The 22,286-nt window shown below is 47.1% G+C and overlaps 1 protein-coding gene across 1 annotated transcript in view; it reads right to left on the reverse strand.

Moving 5' to 3' along the window:
- Positions 1-4,918: 4,918 nt before the first annotated feature.
- The window catches only part of TBC1D10A (TBC1 domain family member 10A), a 34,963-nt gene continuing 17,595 nt past the window's right edge, over positions 4,919-22,286 (reverse strand). The window contains exons 3-9 of the mRNA XM_088143207.1: positions 18,098-18,205; positions 16,075-16,181; positions 12,839-12,953; positions 11,492-11,557; positions 11,123-11,312; positions 8,404-8,558; positions 4,919-7,080 (exon numbers count right to left, since the gene is read on the reverse strand). Of these exons, the coding sequence (XP_087999333.1) occupies positions 6,688-7,080; positions 8,404-8,558; positions 11,123-11,312; positions 11,492-11,557; positions 12,839-12,953; positions 16,075-16,181; positions 18,098-18,205 (1,134 nt within the window). The 3' untranslated portion in view covers positions 4,919-6,687. The remainder of the gene's footprint in view (positions 7,081-8,403; positions 8,559-11,122; positions 11,313-11,491; positions 11,558-12,838; positions 12,954-16,074; positions 16,182-18,097; positions 18,206-22,286) is intronic.

The raw sequence follows: 22,286 nt of genomic DNA on the forward strand, positions 1-22,286 counted from the left end.
CGAACTAGCAGATCTGGGCTGCAAAACTCGAAGCATCCACTACAAGACAGCACAAAGATTCAGGAAGGAAAAAAAACTCTTGGCTGCCCTCTAGAGGCTAGATCAACTGTTGCTGTCCAAACCTGGTATGGTAGTGCTCAGCTCTGGGGAAACCGAGGTTTTAATCCCCCCACAGCCAGGCAGTTTACTGTGAGTGGCTTCTCATAACAGCCAAGCCAAAAACCATACAGGGCCACCTAAAGTCCTAATGGGAGATGCGGAGGGACACTCTGTAGTTCATAACCCATGGATTATGGCTTCTCATGGGGCATCAATCCAACCAATTGTGATGTAAACCATGATTAGGCAAGCTGTGGCTCAGTGCAATGTGTGAACCCATCTATGATGCTTTGAGGGCAGTCATTATCTTTCAAGCTAAGATGGGCCAGGACATGGGCAGAATTCTGTACATCATCTAAACCAGTGTTTCTCAATCTCAGCCATGTTAAGAGGTATGGACATCAACTCCCAGACCCATGCTGGCTAGGGAATTCTGGGAGTTGACGTCCATACTTCTTAATGTGGCTGAGACTGAGAAACACTGATCTATCTTCAAGGAACGGTGGGATATCAAAGCTAAGAAAGAACAGAGAAGCCACCACCAACTTTTAGCCATGCTAACGAAAGATACCCATTTATGTGCTCTGAATATTGGATGCTACAGAGAAGGAAGACATGGGTGTATTTCTTTGGCCCGGCCTGACGTTCTTCCAGGATGACCGCTCTCTTGGAAACAGGAGATAGGTCTCAACAGCGTCCTGGCCTGATCCACAGGACTTCCACAATACCTTTCTGGTCTTCATCTGCGGTACAATTGCTCTTCTATGAAGAACTTGAGCTTCCTTTGGGCCCACCTTCCTGGATATGGATGTAGCCTTTCCCCTAATCCCTGACAATCATTAATAATCTAGGGTTGGAGGTTAAACCAAGATGAGTCACTTATTGCTTCTTCCACCCTCTGTCACTTTTCTCCTTCTTCTATAATTAACTCACCCTGCTTTCTAATCACCCTCATCACAGACACATCCATAAAGTCCATGGAAGGTTACTGTAGTCTTCCCAGTTCTAGCATGCTCCAGACTTATGGATTACAGCTCCCATTATCCCCAGCCCACTGTGGCTGGGAGGGGATTGTAGCAGTACTCCAACAGTCTGGAGAAGGACCTGCTACTCTACCAGCTCCCACCAATTGCAAAAATTGCATCATTCTTGGCCTGCTTCAAAGTGCTGTTTTCTTTCTAGGCCTCCAGGTTGACCACTGAGGGCTGGATCATTCAAGAGGGCCGGTTTTGCCCCAGGGCCGTGCAGTTGCTGAACCCCTGCAGCCTGGAACGCCAAAAGGGAAAAGCGAACCCACGGCGGATGGAAAGCAACTAATTAGGAACTTTTCCCAAGACATGCCACTGCTCCATCTTAACTTAGCTACCCCAACACGGTGCCCTCCCAACATATTGGACTACAAACCCCAGGGTCCCCGATCACCATGCTGGGAAACTCCGGGAATTTATCCCTGCAACTGCTTCCAGCAAATGTTCAGATTTGTCCTGGCGTCTTTGGCTCAAAAATCAAAGCCTTGATCAAGTTTGGCACTAGGGATCCCTGCCCAGACCGACCCGCCCGAATCTCAGGAGCATTATCATCTTCTGCGCCCCCCTCTGACCCGTGACATTTTGTCAGCCAGCTGCAAAACGCAACCCAGCAATGACAGATCGCTATCCCAGCAGAGCCAAAGAGCGCCCGAGCAAGGGCAGAGTTCTGTTGAGGTTCCCTACGGTGGAAAGACGGGCATCGGAGCAGCTCCGATTCTTTCGGGCAAAAGGCAATGGAGAACCAAGGAGAAAGAGGCGGCGGAGATAAAGCCACGACTACAAGCCTCTGCAGCAGCGCAGAGGGCAATAAACACGCCTGATCACTGACCACGCCAAGAAAATAGGCTAGAGAGAACGGCCCCATTGCCACGTCATGCCGAGGTCAGGTTTGTTTTGGCCACTTTTTTTTCAAACAAGCCCCAGTGGGCTGGAAGTCTTGATGTCTTAGTGGCACGAGTAAACTCGGTGGGGGCAAATTAACTGGGGAGACTAAACCCAGCCCCATATAACTACAACATCACAGTCATGGGTTTGGGGCACAGAGCAATCCTGCCCTTGGGTTAGGCTGGTGGTGAAAACAGGGCACTGAACTTCCGGGGGGGGGGGGGGGATTGGACGCTTAGCCTAGGAAGAAACCCACATCTGCAAAATGCAACAAGTGGGAAATTGGGGGCATCTGCCAGGCTGCTGGTCTGGGACCCTGCTAGACCCGCTCTGTTGGTTCCCAGCACTGTAGATCCTGCGGCACCTCAACAGGCCAACCCCCCCCCCCCGCCCCGGCTTATGCTTTTCACAAGGGCCAGGGTTAAAGCCCAACACAAAGGGCAGGAAGAACAGCTCTGCTGAATTGCACACGGGGTTGGTGAGAAGGGCTATTACACCTGCAGCAACAGCTGTTTCCCTTCCTTTCGGTGGGCAACCAGAACGGGTAATATTTCATTCAGGCAGAACAGACAAGAAAGCACATTCACGCAGTCCGTGAAAGCCAACGTCCTAATAGATCCGGGAATGTGAAAATCCGAACAGATTCTTCAAAGCACAAAGGCATAACCCAAATCGGAGCCTGCAGGCCGTGGCAGAAATGGTCGCGAGAAACTTTCCCAAAGTTGCCACCAACTTGCAATTTTCAAATGAGAGACCAGGGAAACAGTTCAGTACAAAGGGATTAATCATTAGAATATGATTCTTTTTATTTGTAAGCCGCCTAGAGTCACTTATACAGTGAGATGGGTGGCATTATAAATTTGATAGATAAAAAAGAAAGAAAGAAAGAAAGAGAGAGAGAGAGAGACAGACAGACAGACAGACAGACAGACAGGGCAACCTGCTGAAACATAAAAGCTCTAGGCCAGTTTGAGCTACCATATTGTACAAACCCAGATGTTGTTTTGGGATCATATCACTTATATTCCCGTGAATATAAGTGAGGGGAGTCAGACCTCTTCCCAGTTACAAGGACAGAAAAACTAAAAAGTTCATTATCTGGATCAGTGTTTCTCAAGCTTGGCAACGTTAAGACACGTGGACTCCAACTCCCAGAAATTCTGGGGCGTGTTGGAGTCCACGTATCTTAAAGTCACCAAGGTTGAGAAGCACTGATCTGGAGTAATAAAGAATGTAACACACATCTAACCCAACTTTGCACTTCAAGCATACCTTAAAAGACGAGGGCTGCGCAGCCTTTGCACATCAAGAACTGCACACTTTGACTCGGGGTCACTGATGCAGGGAGGGGGGACAGATGCCCGCATAAGAGTGGGCTGGGGGAGAATTGATTTAGAGACCAAAAATCAAAGCCTGCGCTGACCTTGAAAGGAAATAACCAGACATCGGGGACAAACTACCTCTGGAGGATTCAAAAAAGAGGATCTGAATAGGCCCCCAAAGTCAACCTTGATCAAGGGAGGCATTGCTGTTTTCAGCTGCTATACACTTCTTCCATGCTGGCCAGGGAATTCTGGGAGTTGAGGTCCATCCATCTTAAAGTTTCCTAGCATGGCTGGCTGGGGAATTCTGGGAGTTGAAGTCCACCCATCTTCAAGTGGCCAAGGTTGAGAAGCACTGCCCTAAACCCTTTTCAGGTTTTTCCCCTGGAAAACCTTTGGGAAGACTTGGATACTTAATAGTGCAAGAACAGGACAGAAATAATAAGTTGCAGCTGCTTCTTAGTTTTCTGTCTAACCCATTCCTCGAGACCCACTTCAATTTGCCAGACATTCTCCGGTGATCGCTAGACCATTGTTTCCCAACCTTGCTAACTTTTAAGATGTGTGGACTTCAACTCCCAGAATCCCCTAGCCAGTGCTGACTGTGGGATTCTGGGAGTTGAAGTCCATACATCTTAAAGTTGGGAAACATTGCACCAGACCGTGGTTCCTAAGCAGGCTTATTTCTCAGTGAGCTGCATCTGGCTACTCTGTGGTTAGGCAATGGATCATATCTGTATAAGATCCACTGGCTAACCACATGCTGGCTGGAGAATTCTGGGAGTTGAAGTCCACCCATCTTCAGGCTGCCAAGGTTGAGAAACACTGGTTTAGGGGGAACCTGAATTTTTTGTTCCTGGTATATTCATACTGGAAACTATTAATACAGGTCCTCGTCTAGGGCAAGACTTCTGCCCTACAAGATCATCGGACAGCATCATCTGAAACCCCCCTGGATGGAGAAACTTCCATCTGCCCATTGACCTTCCAGGGAATGAAAGGGGTTGGAGGAGGATTATCAACCCCAGTCAAAATCCGGGATCTGGTGGCTCCTTTTCTGACTTACAAACGTTATTAAAAGGCAGAAGCTTTTGTGAGTTGCAGCTCATTGCATCAAATGCGTGGAGTGGCTGGACTGATGTAGGATTTAAATTGGGGTGAATCGGGGGGAAGAGAGAGGGAGACAGGTTGGTTATGCAGATGAAGGTTGCAAATGAGACAGATTACAAATAGCGTATCAATTCAGAACTGGCATGTATTAAAACCCGCTGTGTTTGTTGAGACCCACTGTGTTTGTTGCTGAACTTCAGATATATGTGAATTCAGCCATTTGTCTTTGCTCAGTTGTGTTGCAAAGTTTCTTTTTTCCAAGACGGCTCCTTTGAGATCCTGAATTGCATCTGACGAGGCGAGCTGCAGCTCGCAAAACCTTAATGCCTTTTAATAACATCTGTCAGTCTGAAAAGGGGCTACCGGATCCCTCCCGATTTTGGCTACCAGAAATCAGCACAGCTTTCCTCCTAACAAAACCCAGCCTCACCTTTTCTTTTCCTCTATGGCGACCCAGTCCAATCACACACAGCATTTACATAATTCAGGTTTATTTCGCCTCTTGTACAAAACAATTTCAGCAATTGATTTTTTTAAAAAAATCCACATCGACAGAACCCACCGTCGGCCATAATCTGGCACAGGAGGAGGAAAGAGAGAACAGCCCCCCCCCGTACCCTTCCCCAAATACACACTTCTATTTTTGCCAACAGAAAAGACAACGGCAAGTGTTACTTTGTGCCTCCCCCAACAAACCAAGTTTATGCCACAAAAGGGGGGGCAGAGGGGGAAATCTCTTCTTGCACCTCCTTAATAAACCACAGAAGCTTCTCCCCCCCCCAACTTGGCTTCGTGCAAGGATGAGAGTGTCAGTTTACTGTTCCTTGGAAATACAAAAGGCTGAAGCCCGGCCGGCAACAGACTACAAAAATTGGATAGGGGGATAGTATTTTGCGTGTCTGAACCCATACCTTCACATAATCAGAGCAGCTCAGCTTTAACTTTGTCGATGCTGGCAAAAACAAGACTCGACTCAACTTGTGGCTGCTTTGCTAAAGATGGGCAAAAAAAGGGGGGGGGATTTTAGTGTCCTGGAAACAGAGTGCTCTTTAAAAAGAAAATCACAGCACTGGAATGCAAGACGACCGGCTGGAATCCAAACCACTTGCAAGGAAGACAAGCGTCAGATTTCTGCCAGAGTTCCTTCTGGTCCAGAATTGCGGGGGGGGGGGGGGGAGATTCAGCATTTCTGGGATGTACAGCATGTGGGAATTTGGTCAAGACAGCGAGGCTAGCTGGACAGCATTTCCTTTTAACTCTCTGACTTTTATCAGCAGGAGTAGAAACATGAATGTCTTGGACTCCTCTTCTGCTAGAGGAAATGGGTCATGGGGGGCCATGCAGGTAAGAGGAAGAAACACAACAGCCAAATACAGTTGTTCCTATGCATAAGACAGGACACATGGAATTAGTGTCCCAATCTAACACCGTTCACTCCACTTAAGGTGCCCAGTGGGACACATGATCATTCATCTGGAGAACCTCGGCAGGAGAAACGGGTGCCTCGGGCATCCTTCCCCAGAGAACCTCCAGGTGGCCTTACAACTCCCATCATAGGCTTGGTGTGACAGGGCCGGTGGTAGCCTAAACACTTCTGGAGGTCAGCGGCTTTAGAGAAGGGTCAAGAGAGGTAGCATCTGAGAGAGAAGTCCGGCTGCTTCTCTGATCAAGACTGGAATGTAAGACTTGAAAGCAAAGGCAATTGCACGCATGAAAGATGGGCACTAGCCCTTCTTGCCAAGAAATCAAGGAGTGTCTGCACTTCGGTCCACCGAGGGAGAGGAGGGCAGGGTCAGAGTTAAGAGGATGACCTTCATTTACTCCTATCAGGAAAAGTGCCGGGGCGTTAGGCTGAGCCAAACCATGCCTGCAGTTTAGCAGTGGCATGGAGCCACTTCCCTCTCCCATGTTTCTATACCTGTAGGGCTCCTGCCAATCAAACCTTCCCCAAGAGCAAGGAGGGCCGCCCCACTGCCTGCCAGCCTCAGAAACACCTCCCCCACCCCCTAGCAGAGGACAGCAGGAGCCCTCTTGGCATTAGTCCTTCCAACCAGGGGTGCCAAAGGCATATGGGACTCCTTCCTTCAGCCACTGGGAGGCATGATACTTACCCGCTTACCCCCCCACAAATCTCTCTCTCCCTCCTTACAATCCCAGCTACCATTTTCCTACCAAGGGAGTCACTGGTACAGTCTGGTCTGAGGTCTGGTCGGGGGGTGGTCTGGAAAATGCAGCCCCCGCGTTTAGAGGTATGTGTCCTCACTCTCCCGGGAGCTGAGGCTCTCCTTGGACTGGTGGAGAAGGGAGGAGTCGGGCTCCAGCAGAGTCTGAGATCCGTTTTCTTCAGGGACAGGACCGTTGGCTTGTTTGCCCGTGACGAGTGGCCCTTTGTGGGCCCCTCTCCGCGGCTTGCTCTTGCGGCCCTTGGGGGAGAGGGCAGCACCGGGGGGCAGAATGATAGAGGGTGAGGGCTCCAAGGCTTTGCAGGAGTACGGCTCCGAGTCCCGGATAGCCTTGGCGCCGTGGAAGCGGGGAGGGGACTTGCACTGCAGTTCCCCATGGGTCTCCTTCCATTTCTTCAGCTGGATCAGGTGTTCCCGCTCTATGTGACGCTCTGTCACTGGCAAGTCTATGATCTGGGAGGAACAAAAAGAAAAATAGGTGGGCATCCAGATGTTTCCCAAAACCTGGACAGACCCCAGAAGGATGGATGCCAGGATATGAATAATGGTGAGAAGGAAATCCACCCACCCCAAGCTTCCTTCTGCCTCCCCACAGTGGTCCAGTTTCCCATTCTCCAAGGACTTATCTACACCCCAGGCACTTTCATTGGATCCCAAAGCCTTCTGAAGGGGCTACGGAGAACCACGCAGAAATAACGCACAAGGGCGCCTCTTCCCTGCCGCCTCCATCCCAACCAGGGGCGTCTTCCGGGCTGGTCAAAAACATGAAGGGGGTAGCCACTGTGGTGCAATCATAACCCCCTGGTTTTGAGGCATTTGCTTCCAAAGTGTCTCGGTCCACCACACAGAGAAAGAAGGATGCTTACATTCTGAACTAAAATCCAGAGCTCTGGCCCGTTGTGTTGAGAGGCACAAAAAACATGGGAAGGGATTGTGCACATCTGGTTAAGTCTACCTTGCTCACTCCGAATGGCTCAGCCTCAAGTGAGCGTTTGCTTAAAGCAGTGGGAGAGGGGGCACACGGGGCAGAATTATGCCCTGTCTGGGAACTAAAAGAGGTTCAATTCTTAGGGTTATTTGGTGGGGGGGGTTGCATTTGTTTAGGTTGGGGGCTTAAAGAATAACATGTATCCCTTAAAACCTGAAAAAGCTTAAATACATGGTACAGTGTATATTTCTGCCAGGGCTGAGAAGACAACCCTAATACAGAAAGACTGTTCCACAGAGAACAGCCTTGCTAAAAGCCGCCCTCTGGGAAAACAGAATTTCCATTTCATTTCATTTCACTTCATTTCATTTTCCATCCCTGCTGCATTTACATAGAACTCTGGGTAGTTTACAACCACCATTAAAATATCCACAGTCAGCATTAAATGTTTTGAAACGCCCTTCTTAAAACATAAAATCAGCTGAAATCCTGGCATCAAGTCCCAAATACCCCCGGAAAGAGCTGTTTTCATCTGCTCCCCACACACAGCCAAAGTGGGACCCTCTCTAATTTCTACGGGGGGGGGGGGACTTCCAGAGGGCCGGTGCTGCAGCTGAAAAGCATTGAGGCCAAACCTGTATCCACCTTCCATCTCCCCAAACTGGGGAACCACTAGCAATTTTTTCCGGCAAGATTGAGTGGGTTGGGCCAACTTTAATAGGAGAGCGTGGTCCTGATGATAACTTGATACTAAGCCATGAAGGGCTTTATAGCATCCAATTCTACGGCTTTTCTGAGACTTTACATACAGCAAGATAGAGAGTGCAACCCGGCTGCACTGGTTTTACCTCCTGCACAAGGAATGTCTCTTGCATGATCTTGGGGTTCAGGGCCCTCAGCCGTTCCATTGTCTCGTATTGCCCTTGGCAGGATCTGAGCTTCTCGGAAGAACCCAGAGTGTATTTCAGAAGCACCAGGCCCACCCGGAAGATGATCTTGACTCCTGCAGGAGGGGGATGAGAGTTGAAAGCTAACGTTCAAATCCAATCCTTTATTCGGTCATTAACCAGCATTTTGCATAAATTCACACCGAACACTATAAAATGCAAAGCAAGGTTAAAAGGAGAAGAAGGAAGACATTACTAAATGAGTACAGGTAGTCCTTGTTTAGTGACCACAATTGGGACCGGCAACTTGGTCATTAAGCGAAGTGGTCACTAAGTGAAACTGTGCTTATGATCTTCCTTCAGCTTTCCTTTGCTTTACAGACATGCAAAGGTCATCAATGTGAGGACTGGTTGCAGTTACGTTTTCATCACTGTCGTAACTGTGAATGATCGCTAAATGGGACAGTCACTAAACAAGGACTACTTGTACACAGAAATGCATATGAAATAGGCTAAAAATATGGGAAAAAAAATAAAGAGCTGAAATGCTTTTATCCATAATGAACCACAACTAAGAATATACTTAAACACAGATCTAAAATTATTAAAATACTACTCTGTGAACCAATAGTTTTTCAATACATTTTTTGACAAGCTAATTGGATGTCATAAAAATCTGTAAAAATCCAGTAAAATAGGTTCAGCCTTCCTACCCTTGTGCTCTTTCATATAGTGATGCTAAATTTTGGGTACATGCATTATGTTAAGCCATCACTTGCTTATTCAAGGTTTACTGAATAAACTGCAATAGACTTCACACAACACACTAAGCCATAAACTATTATTTCCCATCGGCATGGTTGCATTCACACTTTCCAAGCTATAAACAAGCACATCAGATTATAACTTAACACAGGGTGCAGATCTAGTCCTTGAATCTTGAGGAAGGGTAAGAGTCAGTCCCCCTTCCCTTAAAGATTTTCAGTAGGAACAACCCAAGGGTGTTAATAAACAAGAAAATGGAAGTTCTTGGCCTAGCAGATGCTCATACAAATTGCTACAACCTCCCAACGAAGAACAGCTCCATGCAAACTAGAAGCCTTTTTACCCACACTCCAAACCCTGAAAGTGAAATGTGGATTGGAAAGAGCACATTCGATTTTGAGCTAAAGGCCATGGGGACCAAATCTAGAAAAAGTCGATCTGGAACCATCTTGCGTGCCTCACAGGGCGGAGGTCAGGACCCAGCGAGCTGCATTAGGAGCTCAGAGACTGTCGCAGGGATTACGACAGCTGTAACTACAAAGCCAGTCGCCAGGGGGCACCCAGGTGACACGAAGCAACGCCCTACAGCCCAAGACGGAGGCCCATAGCAGCAGCGCTGCTTTGCTGACCTAGATCCGCAGTTCCCAGGGATTTTTACATCCAGGAGAGCTCAGGAGAGGGAAAAGCCACAGGGCAGATGCAGAAAACTCCACCAGTGCCACAAAGAAGGGCAGAGCCACAACCCCCTGGAATTTCTCTGGGAACCAGCTCAGGGAATGGAGAGGAGGGTTGGAAGAGGAGGATGTGTTGGGACACCCGAAGGCGAGACGGGGGCGTTCCGGAAGGCTTCTGCCCCACTGAGCGGAAGGATGGTTGAGCTGAACCAGCCAGGAGACCACTGGAACCATGACTGAAGCTACAAATCCAGGGAGCCCTTGTGAAATAGCACTATTCCTTCAGTGTAAGAGTTATTCTCTCTTCCCTTGACCTTCCACTGCACAGGGCCTCTGGGAAAAGGGGGTGTGGGTTCACAGCCAGCCAGCATGAGTGGAAAACCCAGCTTACATTTACCCCCAACGGTGGAGGAGCAGGTCCAGACCTTGGGCGGTCAACATCCCCAATATATGATGAGCAAATTTGGGGGTCAAAAGCCAGATGTGGTCCTCGGCCAGCAGGCCAGGATAGCGGATGAGGTTGGACCACAGCAAATATTGAATTTAAAATTAATTTTAAGGCAAATGTCCTGAATCGAACAGAGTTAAAACAATGTCTTAACCCCGGAGCCCTCCATAAGTGTAGGAGAAGGATGCGTAAGCAGGACCTGTACACCAGTGGAAGGCACTTGCTAGCTGAAAGCACAGCCTTTGTGGCTGGGTTTACACAGCACACCCAAAATGGTTAAAGGCCATCCATGTTGCACAAAGCACTAACTGGAGCAGGAGTGCCACCCAGTCAGTCCTCCAGACAAAAGAGAGGGAGCTGTAGAGTGTCCAGAACAGTGTTTCTCAACCTTGGGAACTTTAAGATGTGTGGACTTCAACTCCCAGAATTCCCCAGCCAGCACGGCTGGCTGGGGAATTCTGGGAGTTGAAGTCCACACATCTTAAAGTTCCCAAGGTTGAGAAACGCTGGTCCAGAAGCACAAGATGCTGTGTTTATAAATAGTATAATTTATAAATAGTAGGGAAGAGCAGATACTACAGCGAAGCCCAGTAGATCCTGAGGCAAAGGCTCATGAGATATCAGGGAGGACCGTATGTTCCTCCAAACAGGAATCCCACTTGGTAGCCCACCCATGGGCTGCCAGAAGCCATGACTCCAGTGCTGGACAGCAACCCTTCTCCAGAGGTATCCCCCAGAGGTAACCAGCATGCATTCCCTCCCTGAAGGCCACCTGAAGGGGGACCACCAGTACCTTCACAGAAGAACATATCCCAGACCCGCAGCACCGAACTCCAGGGCAGCGTCCTGGAGAAAGCACACATAAACCACTCCGTCATGTACAGGATGGGGTCGATCTTCTCCTTGCTAAGATGCTTGTAGGCCAGCGGGGAGACTCTCTGCAGCAGAGAGAAGAGAATCTCGCCATCCAGCTGAATGGCCTCCTGCAGGGAAGGAGAGAGGAGATCCTGGATCAGGCTGAGCAAGCAGGCCGCAGAAGGGCTGGCACCACCTGCGGCGCTGGTCCGCCACCCCGCTCCTTCCTCATGGCTCCACTTCTTCCTCTCTCTCCTGAGCACAGCACAACCGCAGACCTTTATCGTGGCCTGGAAGAAACACTCACCAGCTTCTCACTGTAGTAGCCAGGAAGGTATTTCTCGCAGATTTGCACAAGGCACCAGAAAGCTTGCTGCGAGGAGGAAGACAAAGACAGAAGACATCATTCTACAGCATGGGGCTGATTAGCCCAACAGGATTAAGGGCGCCCTGGGGAGGGGGAGAGGAAGGAGAGGAGGGGGCTGCCCAGATGGACTTCTCATCATCTGCACCCTCCTCGCTTTCCCACCAAGACAACTCTGCCAGGGGAAGCAGATACAGATACTGTCTCTCCCTTTTGCACCATACACAACGTCCTGCCAGGTAACATTGAGGAGATGGGCCACCCACAAATCCTTGCTCCTCCACCCCCCCATTTCAATCACCCCACACCATGTGGAGAAGACAATCAGCAATCTTGAAGGTTTTGCCCATCTGCATTTGCACAGATGTTTTGCTCAGGTTCATCTGCCGAAAGTCAAGCAGCCGTTGGCCAAATGCAGGACCAGACCTACTAGGACAGAGATCCTCAAGTGTCTCTGAGGGCAACTTCCTAATTAAGGGAAGCAGGAAGAGGAGCACAAGGCATGCCACACCGGACATTTGAGGGTTTGTCTAAAGCAGTGTTTCTCAACCTTAGCAACTTTAAGATGTGTGGACTTCAATTCCCATGCTGGCTGGGGAATTCTGGGTTGAAAAACACTGATCTAACCTGTCCTGCCTTTATCATCTATCTGTCTAACTTTCTGTCCATCCATCCTATTCCTATTGTTCACATATTTCAGCACTGGCTGAATGGAATGGGATATGCTGGCTGGGGAATTCTGGGAGTTGAAGTCCATACATCTTAAAGTTGCTAAGGTTGAGAAACACTGATCTATCCAGTCCTGTCTTTATCATCTGTCTGTCTGTCCATCCATCTATCCATCCTACTCCTATTGTTCACATATTTCAACATCGGCTGGGGAATGCTTTAGACCAAACGTAGATGTATGCTGGCTGGGGAATTCTGGGAGACGAAGTCCACCTATCTGAAAGTTGCTAAGGGTGAGATATGCTGGTCTAAAGGCAGGATTTAAATACAAAACCCAAGGTCCACACGAAGCCCGTCTGCGTTGCTTCTATGTTGCCTGAACTTCCTGAATGGCACAGCCTCCCTCCAATTCCCAGTTCTTTGCACCCACTCCACAAGCTTTTATTTTTGCAGCAGGAAATCAGTCCTGGGTGCTTTCACCCTCGGCTGAGAGAACGACTGTACGGAGGACGGACTAGCAAAACCAGAAGCAGCAGCCCTCCGGAGAGAGACAGGAGGGACACGCGCCGCCTCCAGAGGGAAGGATACGGAACGGAGAGCCTGCAAGAGAGCGTAGCGCACCTCGGCCGGCATGTGCATCAACAGCACGGCAGCAATCGGGGCCTGGGCTTGGCAATAGCCTTCTTCTGGCCGATAGAGAGTGTAGGCTTTCAGCACCCGGAATAAATCTTGCTGCCTGGGGGGAAAAAAAAGCAAATGGTTGGACAGAAATGAGGGAAGGTCAGGCAGGAGGCGGTCAACTGTTCACAAGTAAAGTCCAGGCGGTACACCAAGAAGTTGGTGTGCCCGGTAGCTGGGATGGGTCTCCAACTTTGGAAGTTCTGGGTTCGAGCCATGGACTGGCCCCACAAATGCCCTGCTCTTAGAGAAGTGGCCCCAATCTTGGCCCCGATCCATCCACCACTTTGGGATGAGATCAGCCAGTCTTACGGGGCTGCTGTCTCAAAGAGGCCTGGGACAAAAAGGGGCATTGATCAGGGCTGCACAAAGACGAGCTTGGAAGGCGGCTGAACCGAGGAGAATCAAATTACAGAATTACAGAACCAAGTGCTGCACCAGATTGAACCCAAAATCTTCCAATCCATTCAATGATTTAATATGTTTGCGCACACCTAAGCACGTATTTTTCCACCCTCATTCATTCATTCATTCATTCATTCATTCATTCATTCATTCATTCATTCATTCATAGGTTAATGAGGCTGCCCAGCTCAGACAGTGTGACTCTGGGTGGCATACAGCACAAACCCACAAGAAATCAAAAACAAAACAAATAAACAAAAAAACCCCAAAGAAAATTATTGGACAGCAAACAGAAAATACAAAAATCTAAAATCTAAATTTTGGACCAAGCATACAACAAAGCAAACACGGGGGGCGGTGGGACTACAATCTGACTCCACAAAGCAACACTTTGAACCAAGACACTCCTTGAATTGAACCAACATTTTGAACGGGGTCTTGGATAGGTCACACACCCCTCGCATTGACCACATGAAATGTGCTCCAGGGTTTCAGGCATGGGCTTGTAACATAATTTTTATAAATGTATTAGGGCAGTGTTTCTCAACCTTGGCAACTTTAAGACGTGTGGACTTAACGCTGGGGAAATCTGGGAGTTGAGGTCCGTATGTCTTAATGTTGTTAAGATGGAGAAACACTGAATTAGGGAACTGCAAGGGTGGGGTTTTTTTCCCTGATTCCTTTCCTAATGATTTGGGGTCTTCATAAAAGCCCCCCCCCCCTTTAACAGTGCCTTGCCTGGACCCAGAAATTAATCAGGAACAGGCCTGGCTAGTTCTTGGATGAGAAACCACTAAGAAACCCCAGGATGTAGGCGAGAGCAGGAAGTTGAAAAAGCCTCCCGGAAGGCAACTGTGGCAGAAGCAGTATGGTTGCCAAGAAAACCTTCAAGGATGGGCCCATGAACTCATCCGGAGTCAAGCTCAGCTTGAAGGAGACCTCACTTTTATATGTTTGGGCAACATTTTCACTGAGTCATCCACCACAACTCCATCATCTTTTTCCTGAAGATTCAGCGCTCACACAGGTCTACTCCGCAACAATTGCTCCGCCCATCCCACTTTTGCTTACACTGAACTGTGTATGTCATTCTCATGCTATTTCCCCAAATAGCTCTTTGCTAGTCTTTTTTTGCTTTTTTCTAATCTGAACCAGGCAGGAGTCAACAGCTGCTTTCCAGAAATTTTGGACAACAGCTCCCACCGTCTCTCCTCCAAGGCTGTGCTGCTGGGATCTCAATCTGAAAGGCCCAGCGTGTTCATCCCACCCCAAATCATTAACTGCTGTTTGCAAATAATCTACACGCTGCGATTCCAAGAAATACATAAATCTAAGTTGCACAAAAGGGTCTTTTTCCATTTCAGACCCCAAAGTCTTCTTCCATCATCACGCTTAAACTCTCCACAGTTGAACCTTCAGGTTGGCCTTTGGCTGCAATTTTTGGGAAGGGATTTCTTCTTTCTCAATGTTTGCCTACCGTAATTCCATGCAAATTACAGGGGTTAAAAAATAAATAAAACTCAGTTGTTGTGAAGTTTCGACCTGTAGCTCTGTTTAAAGCTGTCCTAATGCTGGGCTGAGGGGGCTGTGTATTAACATTTCCAATTTTATTCCTCTTGAAAGTCACCTTGAACTATCCATATGGAATAGCAGGGTGCCAACGATTTAAATGGCAAGGAACTAAAATTCAGCAGAACAAAGATTGCCCAGCATGTTGAGACTTGCACTCTTACTTCACCAGCCACTCCTAAGTGGTCAGGGCAACCTGAGTCTTGAGGGTTGCCTGGGAACCTCAGGCAGGGAACATCCTTGATATCACGGCTCTCTCACAAGCCCCAGTCAAGAGGAGCTGAGTAGCATTTGCCTGGAGATTCCTGAACCCAACATTGTTAAGGTTGTCAATCCATGACAAAGCTCTGGAGAAAAGCTTGGGAGCACATTCATTCCTCCCCAACAAGATGTCATGTTTGGACCATCACCCCATCTTCATAAAAGTAGCCACAAGGCTGTCTAGTCTAGTGTTTTTCAACCTTGGCAACTTTAAGATGGGTGGACTTCAGCTCCCAGAATTCCCCAGCCAGCATGTCGTAAATGCAAGGATTAGTCGTAAAGTTACTTTTTCATCACCGTTGTAATTGTGAATGGTCACTAAATGAGGCAATTGCTAAATGTGGACTACCTGTACCAGGCGTAGCACCAAAGCTTTGTAGTTTGTGCTTATGGACATGGCTGGCTGGGGAATTCTGGGAGTTGAAGTCCACCCATCTTAAAGTTGCCAAGGTTGAAAAACACTGGTCTAGTCCATCATTCTGTGTTCACCCTGACCAGTAAGATATCGATGGGGCGGCCACACACAAGCTAGGAACACAGTTGCACTCCTGCACTTGGGTTCCTAAAACTGACATTAAAAGACATGGTGCCTCCAGGCTTGGGAAGATTAGTAGCCACCAACAGGTTTTGCTGCCATGAATCTGAATAAGCTACTTTCTAAATCCTCGGCTTGCAAATTCCACTGCCTGATCATAAGCCGGGCAAAGGCCGTCTTCCTTTTATCTGTCCTGAATCGCTCTCCACGCTAGCAGACTCTGTCCAGTTTTGAAAGAAGGAGAAGACAGCTCTCCGTTTGCCTTTAACAGGAGGCCCCCACTCACGCGCGTGCACTTGTACCAGAAAAGTTCAAGCCAGGCCGTGGGCCCATGTGCTCAGGAACAGGCCACAATTCTAGAGTGGGAAGGAGCATTCAAAAAAGACAGGGGATGGAGAGAGCAGCTTACCCGTGACCTCCTCGAGAAGCAAACATTTCATGGAATGGAAACTGCCGGTGGAGATCTCGCTCAATCACATCCAGCCACTTGGGCTCCCCCAGAGCTACATCCAACTCCTGTAATTCAAAAAGCATGATTGTATGATTTGGAAGATTCCAATACAGAAATTTCAGAAATCCCAAGTTGGGGTTCTTCCCAAATTCCCAAAGAACTCACTCCTCTTTCTGCCCCACAGCATCAAGGAGAGGCTCTCTTTTTTTCTTTAATTTTTTCATTATTCTTTCATTTTTCTTTTTAATAGTATTTTAGTAAGATTTTAAGATTACAAAGTTAAAAGTTAGAAATGAAAAAGAAAATTGAAAATACACATTATAAAGAAAAGGAAAAGAAAAAGTGAGATAAAGTAAAAGAAAAAGAAAAAAGACATGAAAAATAGATAGCTTCCAATCTATCTCTGGTCTTAAGAATAATAAGAGTGTCATAAGTGCTAGTTTTTAATGCATTAAGTAAGAATAATTCTTTGTCAAAACATATTCCATTACATTTATAATCTAATCTTCAAATCCCCATGTAAGCTTCGCCCTGCCTGCATTTTGCAAATAGTCCATCCATGGTTTCCATTCCTTAAGGTAATAATTATTTGAATTTTCTTTTAATAAACAAGTCAGTTTATCATTTTCTGCCATTTCCATCAGTTTTAACAACCATTCTTGTATTGTTGGTAGTGTTAAGAGGCTCTCTTTTTTTCTTAAAGAAAGAAGATGGGCTGCCTGGTTAGCTTGCAGGTTTATCTTGTGGCTGGGGAACTCTGGGAGTTGAAGTCCACTCATCGCAAAGTTGCCAAGGTTCTAAAGAACAGCTGAGGTCTTGAACTGAGGAACATCTGTGTGCCAAACAGGGGTTCTGCTACTATGCTTCAGCTCTTACGTTAATGCCCTTCAAAAAACCAGAGAAGGACCAACTGATCTCAAAAGAATCTGTACAGATTCCATCCTGCTCTGAATCAGTCAAGCACAGAAGTGGCAATTCATGGAATTTGACCTCCTGTTCTTGTATATTGACCACACTGAGTGCAACCATACCCAGTTCGACAGACCTCGTTTAGCAACCACAATTAGGACTGGCAACTCAGTTAAGTGAAGCGGTTGCTAAGTGAAACCGCGACTGTGCTTATGATCTGACTTCAGCTTTCCTTTGCACTACAGACCTGCAAAAGTCGTAAATGCGAGGATTAGTCGTAAAGTTACTTTTTCATCACTGTTGTAATTGTGAATGGTCACTAAATGAGGCAATTGCTAAATGTGGACTACCTGTACCAGGCGTAGCACCAAAGCTTTGTAGTTTGTGCTTATGGATCAAGACTGGAAGGGATGAAGAAAGGGCGGGGGGTCAATGGATGAGCCTGGAGCTAAAGGCACAACCAGCAAAGCACAGGTAAGAAAATTCATAGTTTCTTGAATCTAGAAAGCTATTTCAGCCAAGACCAAAACCTGCCATTCGGTTCTTTGTTAAAAACACAATGTTCTAATGGCTCAGTGATTCTTTAGTACATTGTGAAAAACATCCTCGGTAGACTTTGCTCTAAAAACATGGACACAGCATATACAAAACAGCACTTCTGGGGGGGAAAAGTCAGTGGGGGTGGAGCAGAATCTAGCTTATGGCAATGGCTTCGTTACATAATTCATTACGTCAGCCTTGGGAAGAGGAGATTGGTCACACTGGCAGAGCAACGAGGAAAGAAAGTCTAACTTTCACCCTTCCTCCCCCCACCTTAGCTGCCATTCTGCATTTTTTCAAATATACTGTTTAAAAAATATTAGGTGCAGAAATACATTTAGCACCATGTTTGGTTTGGCCCCCCAATGTATCTAACCCAACAGCCTGAAGGTGGCCTCTCCCTCTGTGAAGTCGCATTGCCCCCCTGCCTCCTTGTTAGCTAACTGACGAGCAGTTTCCATAACCGCCCTGCAATTTTAGGGCAGGAAAACAAAAGTTTCCCCTTCTTCTTTGATTCACCAAAGCATCTTACATCAAACTTCCCAGCATTCTGTTCCAGCTTGACTTTGCCCCCCGAGAGGTACTGCCAGGCCCGACCGCGCAGCGAAGGTGGAATCCCTTTCTGGCATCTCAGCCGGATCTGAAAAGGAGAGAAGAGCCATCGCTGAGATGCAAGGCTGTCATGCAGCAAATGCCAAAGAAAAAGAAAAAGTAAATCAGTGTCCCATTTTCCCACATTCTCTTAGCAACCCTCCTTCTCCTCTTCCTTTTCAAAAGACCAGTTTATTAGGAAATGATGCAAATACAGAGAAAACAAAAATGTACCCAAAATAAGACAGAAAACAAAGCACGTTTGATTCAGTTGCTCATTTCCAATGGTCTCAGATGACCTTTCCCAGCAATCATCTGAACCTAGAAAATTGTGATTAATCTTAACTAATGGTTATTATAAACAAGCCAGCTTCATAAGCCAGGGTGTTAAATTAACTGTGGTAGCTGACAATTCTGAAGGATACGTCACTTTCATAGGCCATGTCAAGTTGAACAAAAATGGAAGCAGAAATGTCCTTCTCTAGTAGAACAGGAAGAAGAGAATATTCCAGCCCAGAAGGTTAGAATCATTTCCATCTCACTGAAGAAGGAAGTCATAATGTTTTTAGGCTGACTATCTACCTACTTGGCATTTGGCTGAAGAGCCAGGAGCTTGAACATGGATTAAATGCTAAGATGAGTCATCAGTAAGAACGACGTAAGCTGAGGTGGCTTGTTCATATAGAGGGAATGAATGAGAATCAAATTGCAAAACAAATATCTGAAAGGACAATGACGAGGAAGAAGAAGAAACTGGCGGCTGAATAGTTGATGAGATCCTCAAAGAGAAAGATGAGAAGATGATTAACGTATGAAGCTCTGTGTGGACGTGATGGAACTGAGGTTTAGGAAGAGCAGAAAGCAAGATTCCTAAAATTCTCTCCATGGCCCCAAGACAAGATTCTGCTCACTTACAGGGACCAGAATCACATTTCACAAAGCAACAGGATAATGGGGTATTCAAATCAGAAAACGATCACCTGCCATTGGAAAGCTTCTCCAAGAGATTAGCACTCTTGTTCACCACTAGAACAGCTGTAACATTTGCTCATGTCCATCACAAATTCCATCCCCTTATTGCTGCTTTCCTCCTAAAACACTGGAAGAATTTTAGCAGCTTGAAACAGTTAAATGTCTGTTGTTCTCACTCTTCTACAGTACCATGTTTAGAGATGATTTTTTATTTATCTTTCGAGACTTATAACCCACCCAAGCCCTCTGGGGCCAACTAACGACAAAGACCAACTGAGACAAAAAAGGAAATCCTCATCATCGTTGTCATCATCAAACCCCATTAGAAACAGAGGAGAAACCCAAACGATCGAACTGGGGCTAAACATTTGTTGAAATAAATCTGATTTGTTTCCAAAACATTATTAAAATGGGGGTTGCTTAGACTTGTGGGGGAGAGTATCTGAGTAGAGAGTCCCATGAAGGTGGCTTACCCTCTCTCTCTCTCACCCGCCAACTTTAACTGACTGGTCTGGACAAGTAGATTTGATTCTGGCAAGGCACTTATTTACTCGTCCAACCACATGGATTCATAGCAATTAATAAAAATAATTAATTATTAATGAAAAATTAATGTCATTTCCTGATATATCCTGGTGCAGCGCCATTAGAACAATGACCCCACAGCTTCCTCTCTTTGTTCAGTAGGATACCAGTAAAATCTACTTATACTATTCGGCAGAAACATTTTGAAAGCAAATCCTTACTTCCAGATAGGACGTCAATGTGGAATCTAAAGGCCTCTGCCTAACAGAAAGCCATGGGTGGTGAGAGCAGCCAATCACACATATTAGAAAAATAAAGTGAAAGCCAACAGGCGTAGATTGGCTTTCAACATCTGAATTAATCTTCTTTCACCAGAGAGGCCACCAAGAGCATTTTTGAATGATCCGTCCCAATTTTCTCGAGTTGCTAAGGACAGAGATTTCCAAACCCCCTTTTACCCCCCTCCCATTTTAATCTGAATTTGGATATGAGATGTTTGTGTTAATCGTCCATCTATGACATGGTTTCCTCATCTCTGAAAACCCCCCAAAGCTATCTGATTTGTGTTTGTTCTTGCACCGTTAGGTTGTTATTCAGAATTCTGATTTGGTTAGGAAAGTCCCAATCCTATGAAATGCACCTAAAAAAGAAAAGATTTAGCAGAGAAACCGGCGGAACCCCAGGGAAGTAGTTCATTCGTTCGCTGCCCGCCAGATTACCGAGAGAAGAAATTACAGAGGAAATCAGAAGGGCTGAAGGAGACGGGAGCCAGCAATTAGCTCGGGCAGGGCCTGGAGTTCCAGCCACGTCAGCAAAAGCGGGCAGGAGACAAGACTCACCCTCTCCGCCCTCCTGCACCCCCCACTGCCTGCTTTCAGCTCAAGAAAATGAATTTCTGTCTCTTGCCAGGCGCTACAAAAGGTTCCCCACTCCCATGGTAGGTATGTGTAGCTGGGGTGGGGTTGGCCGAGAGGAACCAAAGAGCAGCTGCCCTTTACCCCCGAGTAATCTGAGAGAGGATGCTAGAAGGCCCTGGTGTTGCCCTCCATAGGATGATAGCTGGAAAGAGGAGATGGCACCGAAAGTTTTGCAAGGAGGGCAGGAGCAAATGCCAGCAAGCTTGTGCTGCAAGTTATGGGACAAGGGGTTCCATTTCAACCATCAACCGCTCCTACAGGTATCTGAGGTTCACGGGGGGGGGGTTATTTGGCCATTTGAAGCAAGTAACTGGTCCTGAGGATTGAAGAAAAAAAAGAGAGACACCCCAGAGGTTTCTGAATAGCCCTTCTGGTCCCATAGAACCAGGGCAACAACTCCCATCACATCAACCCAATAATCAGGGATTATGGGAGTCTTAACAGGACACGCATTTCCCTACAGAAGCTTCTATACATCTTGACTATACTGTACATATCAGACATGTCTATCTAAGGCAGTGTTTCTCAACCTTGGCAAGTTTAAGATGGGTGGACTTCAACTCCCAGAATTCCCCAGCCAGCCATGGCTGGCTGGGGAATTCTGGGAGTTGAAGTCCACCCATCTTAAACTTGCCAAGGTTGAGAAACATTGATCTAAGGGGATCCATTTGTCTTTGGTCTCTTGTTCTGTTTCCCAAGTAATTGTTCTTTTAATGCTTCCCCATTTTCTACTCCAAATAACAGGTCTACCCAGCCTTTCCACCTTCATCCAGATTTCCCCCCCTTATATTAAAGACACCAAAACCTATAGTCAAGGCGAGATGGCTTCTTCCTGCTCCTTCCCCATCTGATTGGAAGCCAATGGCTTTTTCCATACGGTGTTAATACACCAGAAGGATTACAGCCGAGCCCTATGATCAGACAGGCAGGAGGGCTCAAAATACTGACCAAGCAATGCAGTCTGCACGGTCATGGGCTGGAAGGAAGATTTCCATTTTTATTTGAGGCCTCCAAGGGCCACAGGAAATGTGCAGATTACTGGGGTAATCCAAAGAAGTCCAAAGGAGGGATGGGGGTGGAGAAAGCGTCTCAGAAGGGACCCTCCCTAGTTCTCTGGGAAGTAAAGGCAGGGGAGGGGGGAAATGCTTTCCAACTTGCCAGATTCTGTTACTGCAACCTTACAATAAAAGTAGTGTTAGTACTCATGGTTTGGGTTTCCTGTCTGGACTACCTCAAAGGGCTGGCTCCTTCCTTCCTTCCTTCCTTCCTTCCTTCCTTCCTTCCTTCCTTCCTTCCTTCCTTCCTTCCTTCCTTCCTTCCTTCCTTCCTTCCTCCCTTCCCTTCCCTTCCCTTCCCTTCCCTTCCCTTCCCTTCCCTTCCCTTCCCTTCCCTCCCTTCCCTCCTCCCTCCCTCCTCCCTCCCTCCCTTCTCTCATCCCTCCATCTCTCCTCCTGTAATGGGCTGCGATAATCACCTTGGGAGACAGGAGGAAGAGCCGTGGCCCAGACAATGGTCTGCTAAGAGATATCGCAGCCCACAGAAGGAATGGGGATGGAGAAAGTGTCTCAGAAGGGACCCTTCTTAGTCCCCTGGAAAGTAAAGGCAGTGGAAGGAGGAAAAGCTTTCAAATTTGCCAGATTCTGCAACCTTACAATAAAAGTAGCGTCAGTAGTCATGGCTGGTGCTTCTTGTCTGGACTACCTCAAAGGGCTGACA

The sequence above is a fragment of the Python bivittatus genome, unplaced genomic scaffold, assembly GCF_059951505.1.
Source record: "Python bivittatus isolate LINGU-HERP-01145 unplaced genomic scaffold, Pbiv_v1 ctg000280_np1212, whole genome shotgun sequence".
Lineage (NCBI taxonomy): Eukaryota > Metazoa > Chordata > Lepidosauria > Squamata > Pythonidae > Python > Python bivittatus.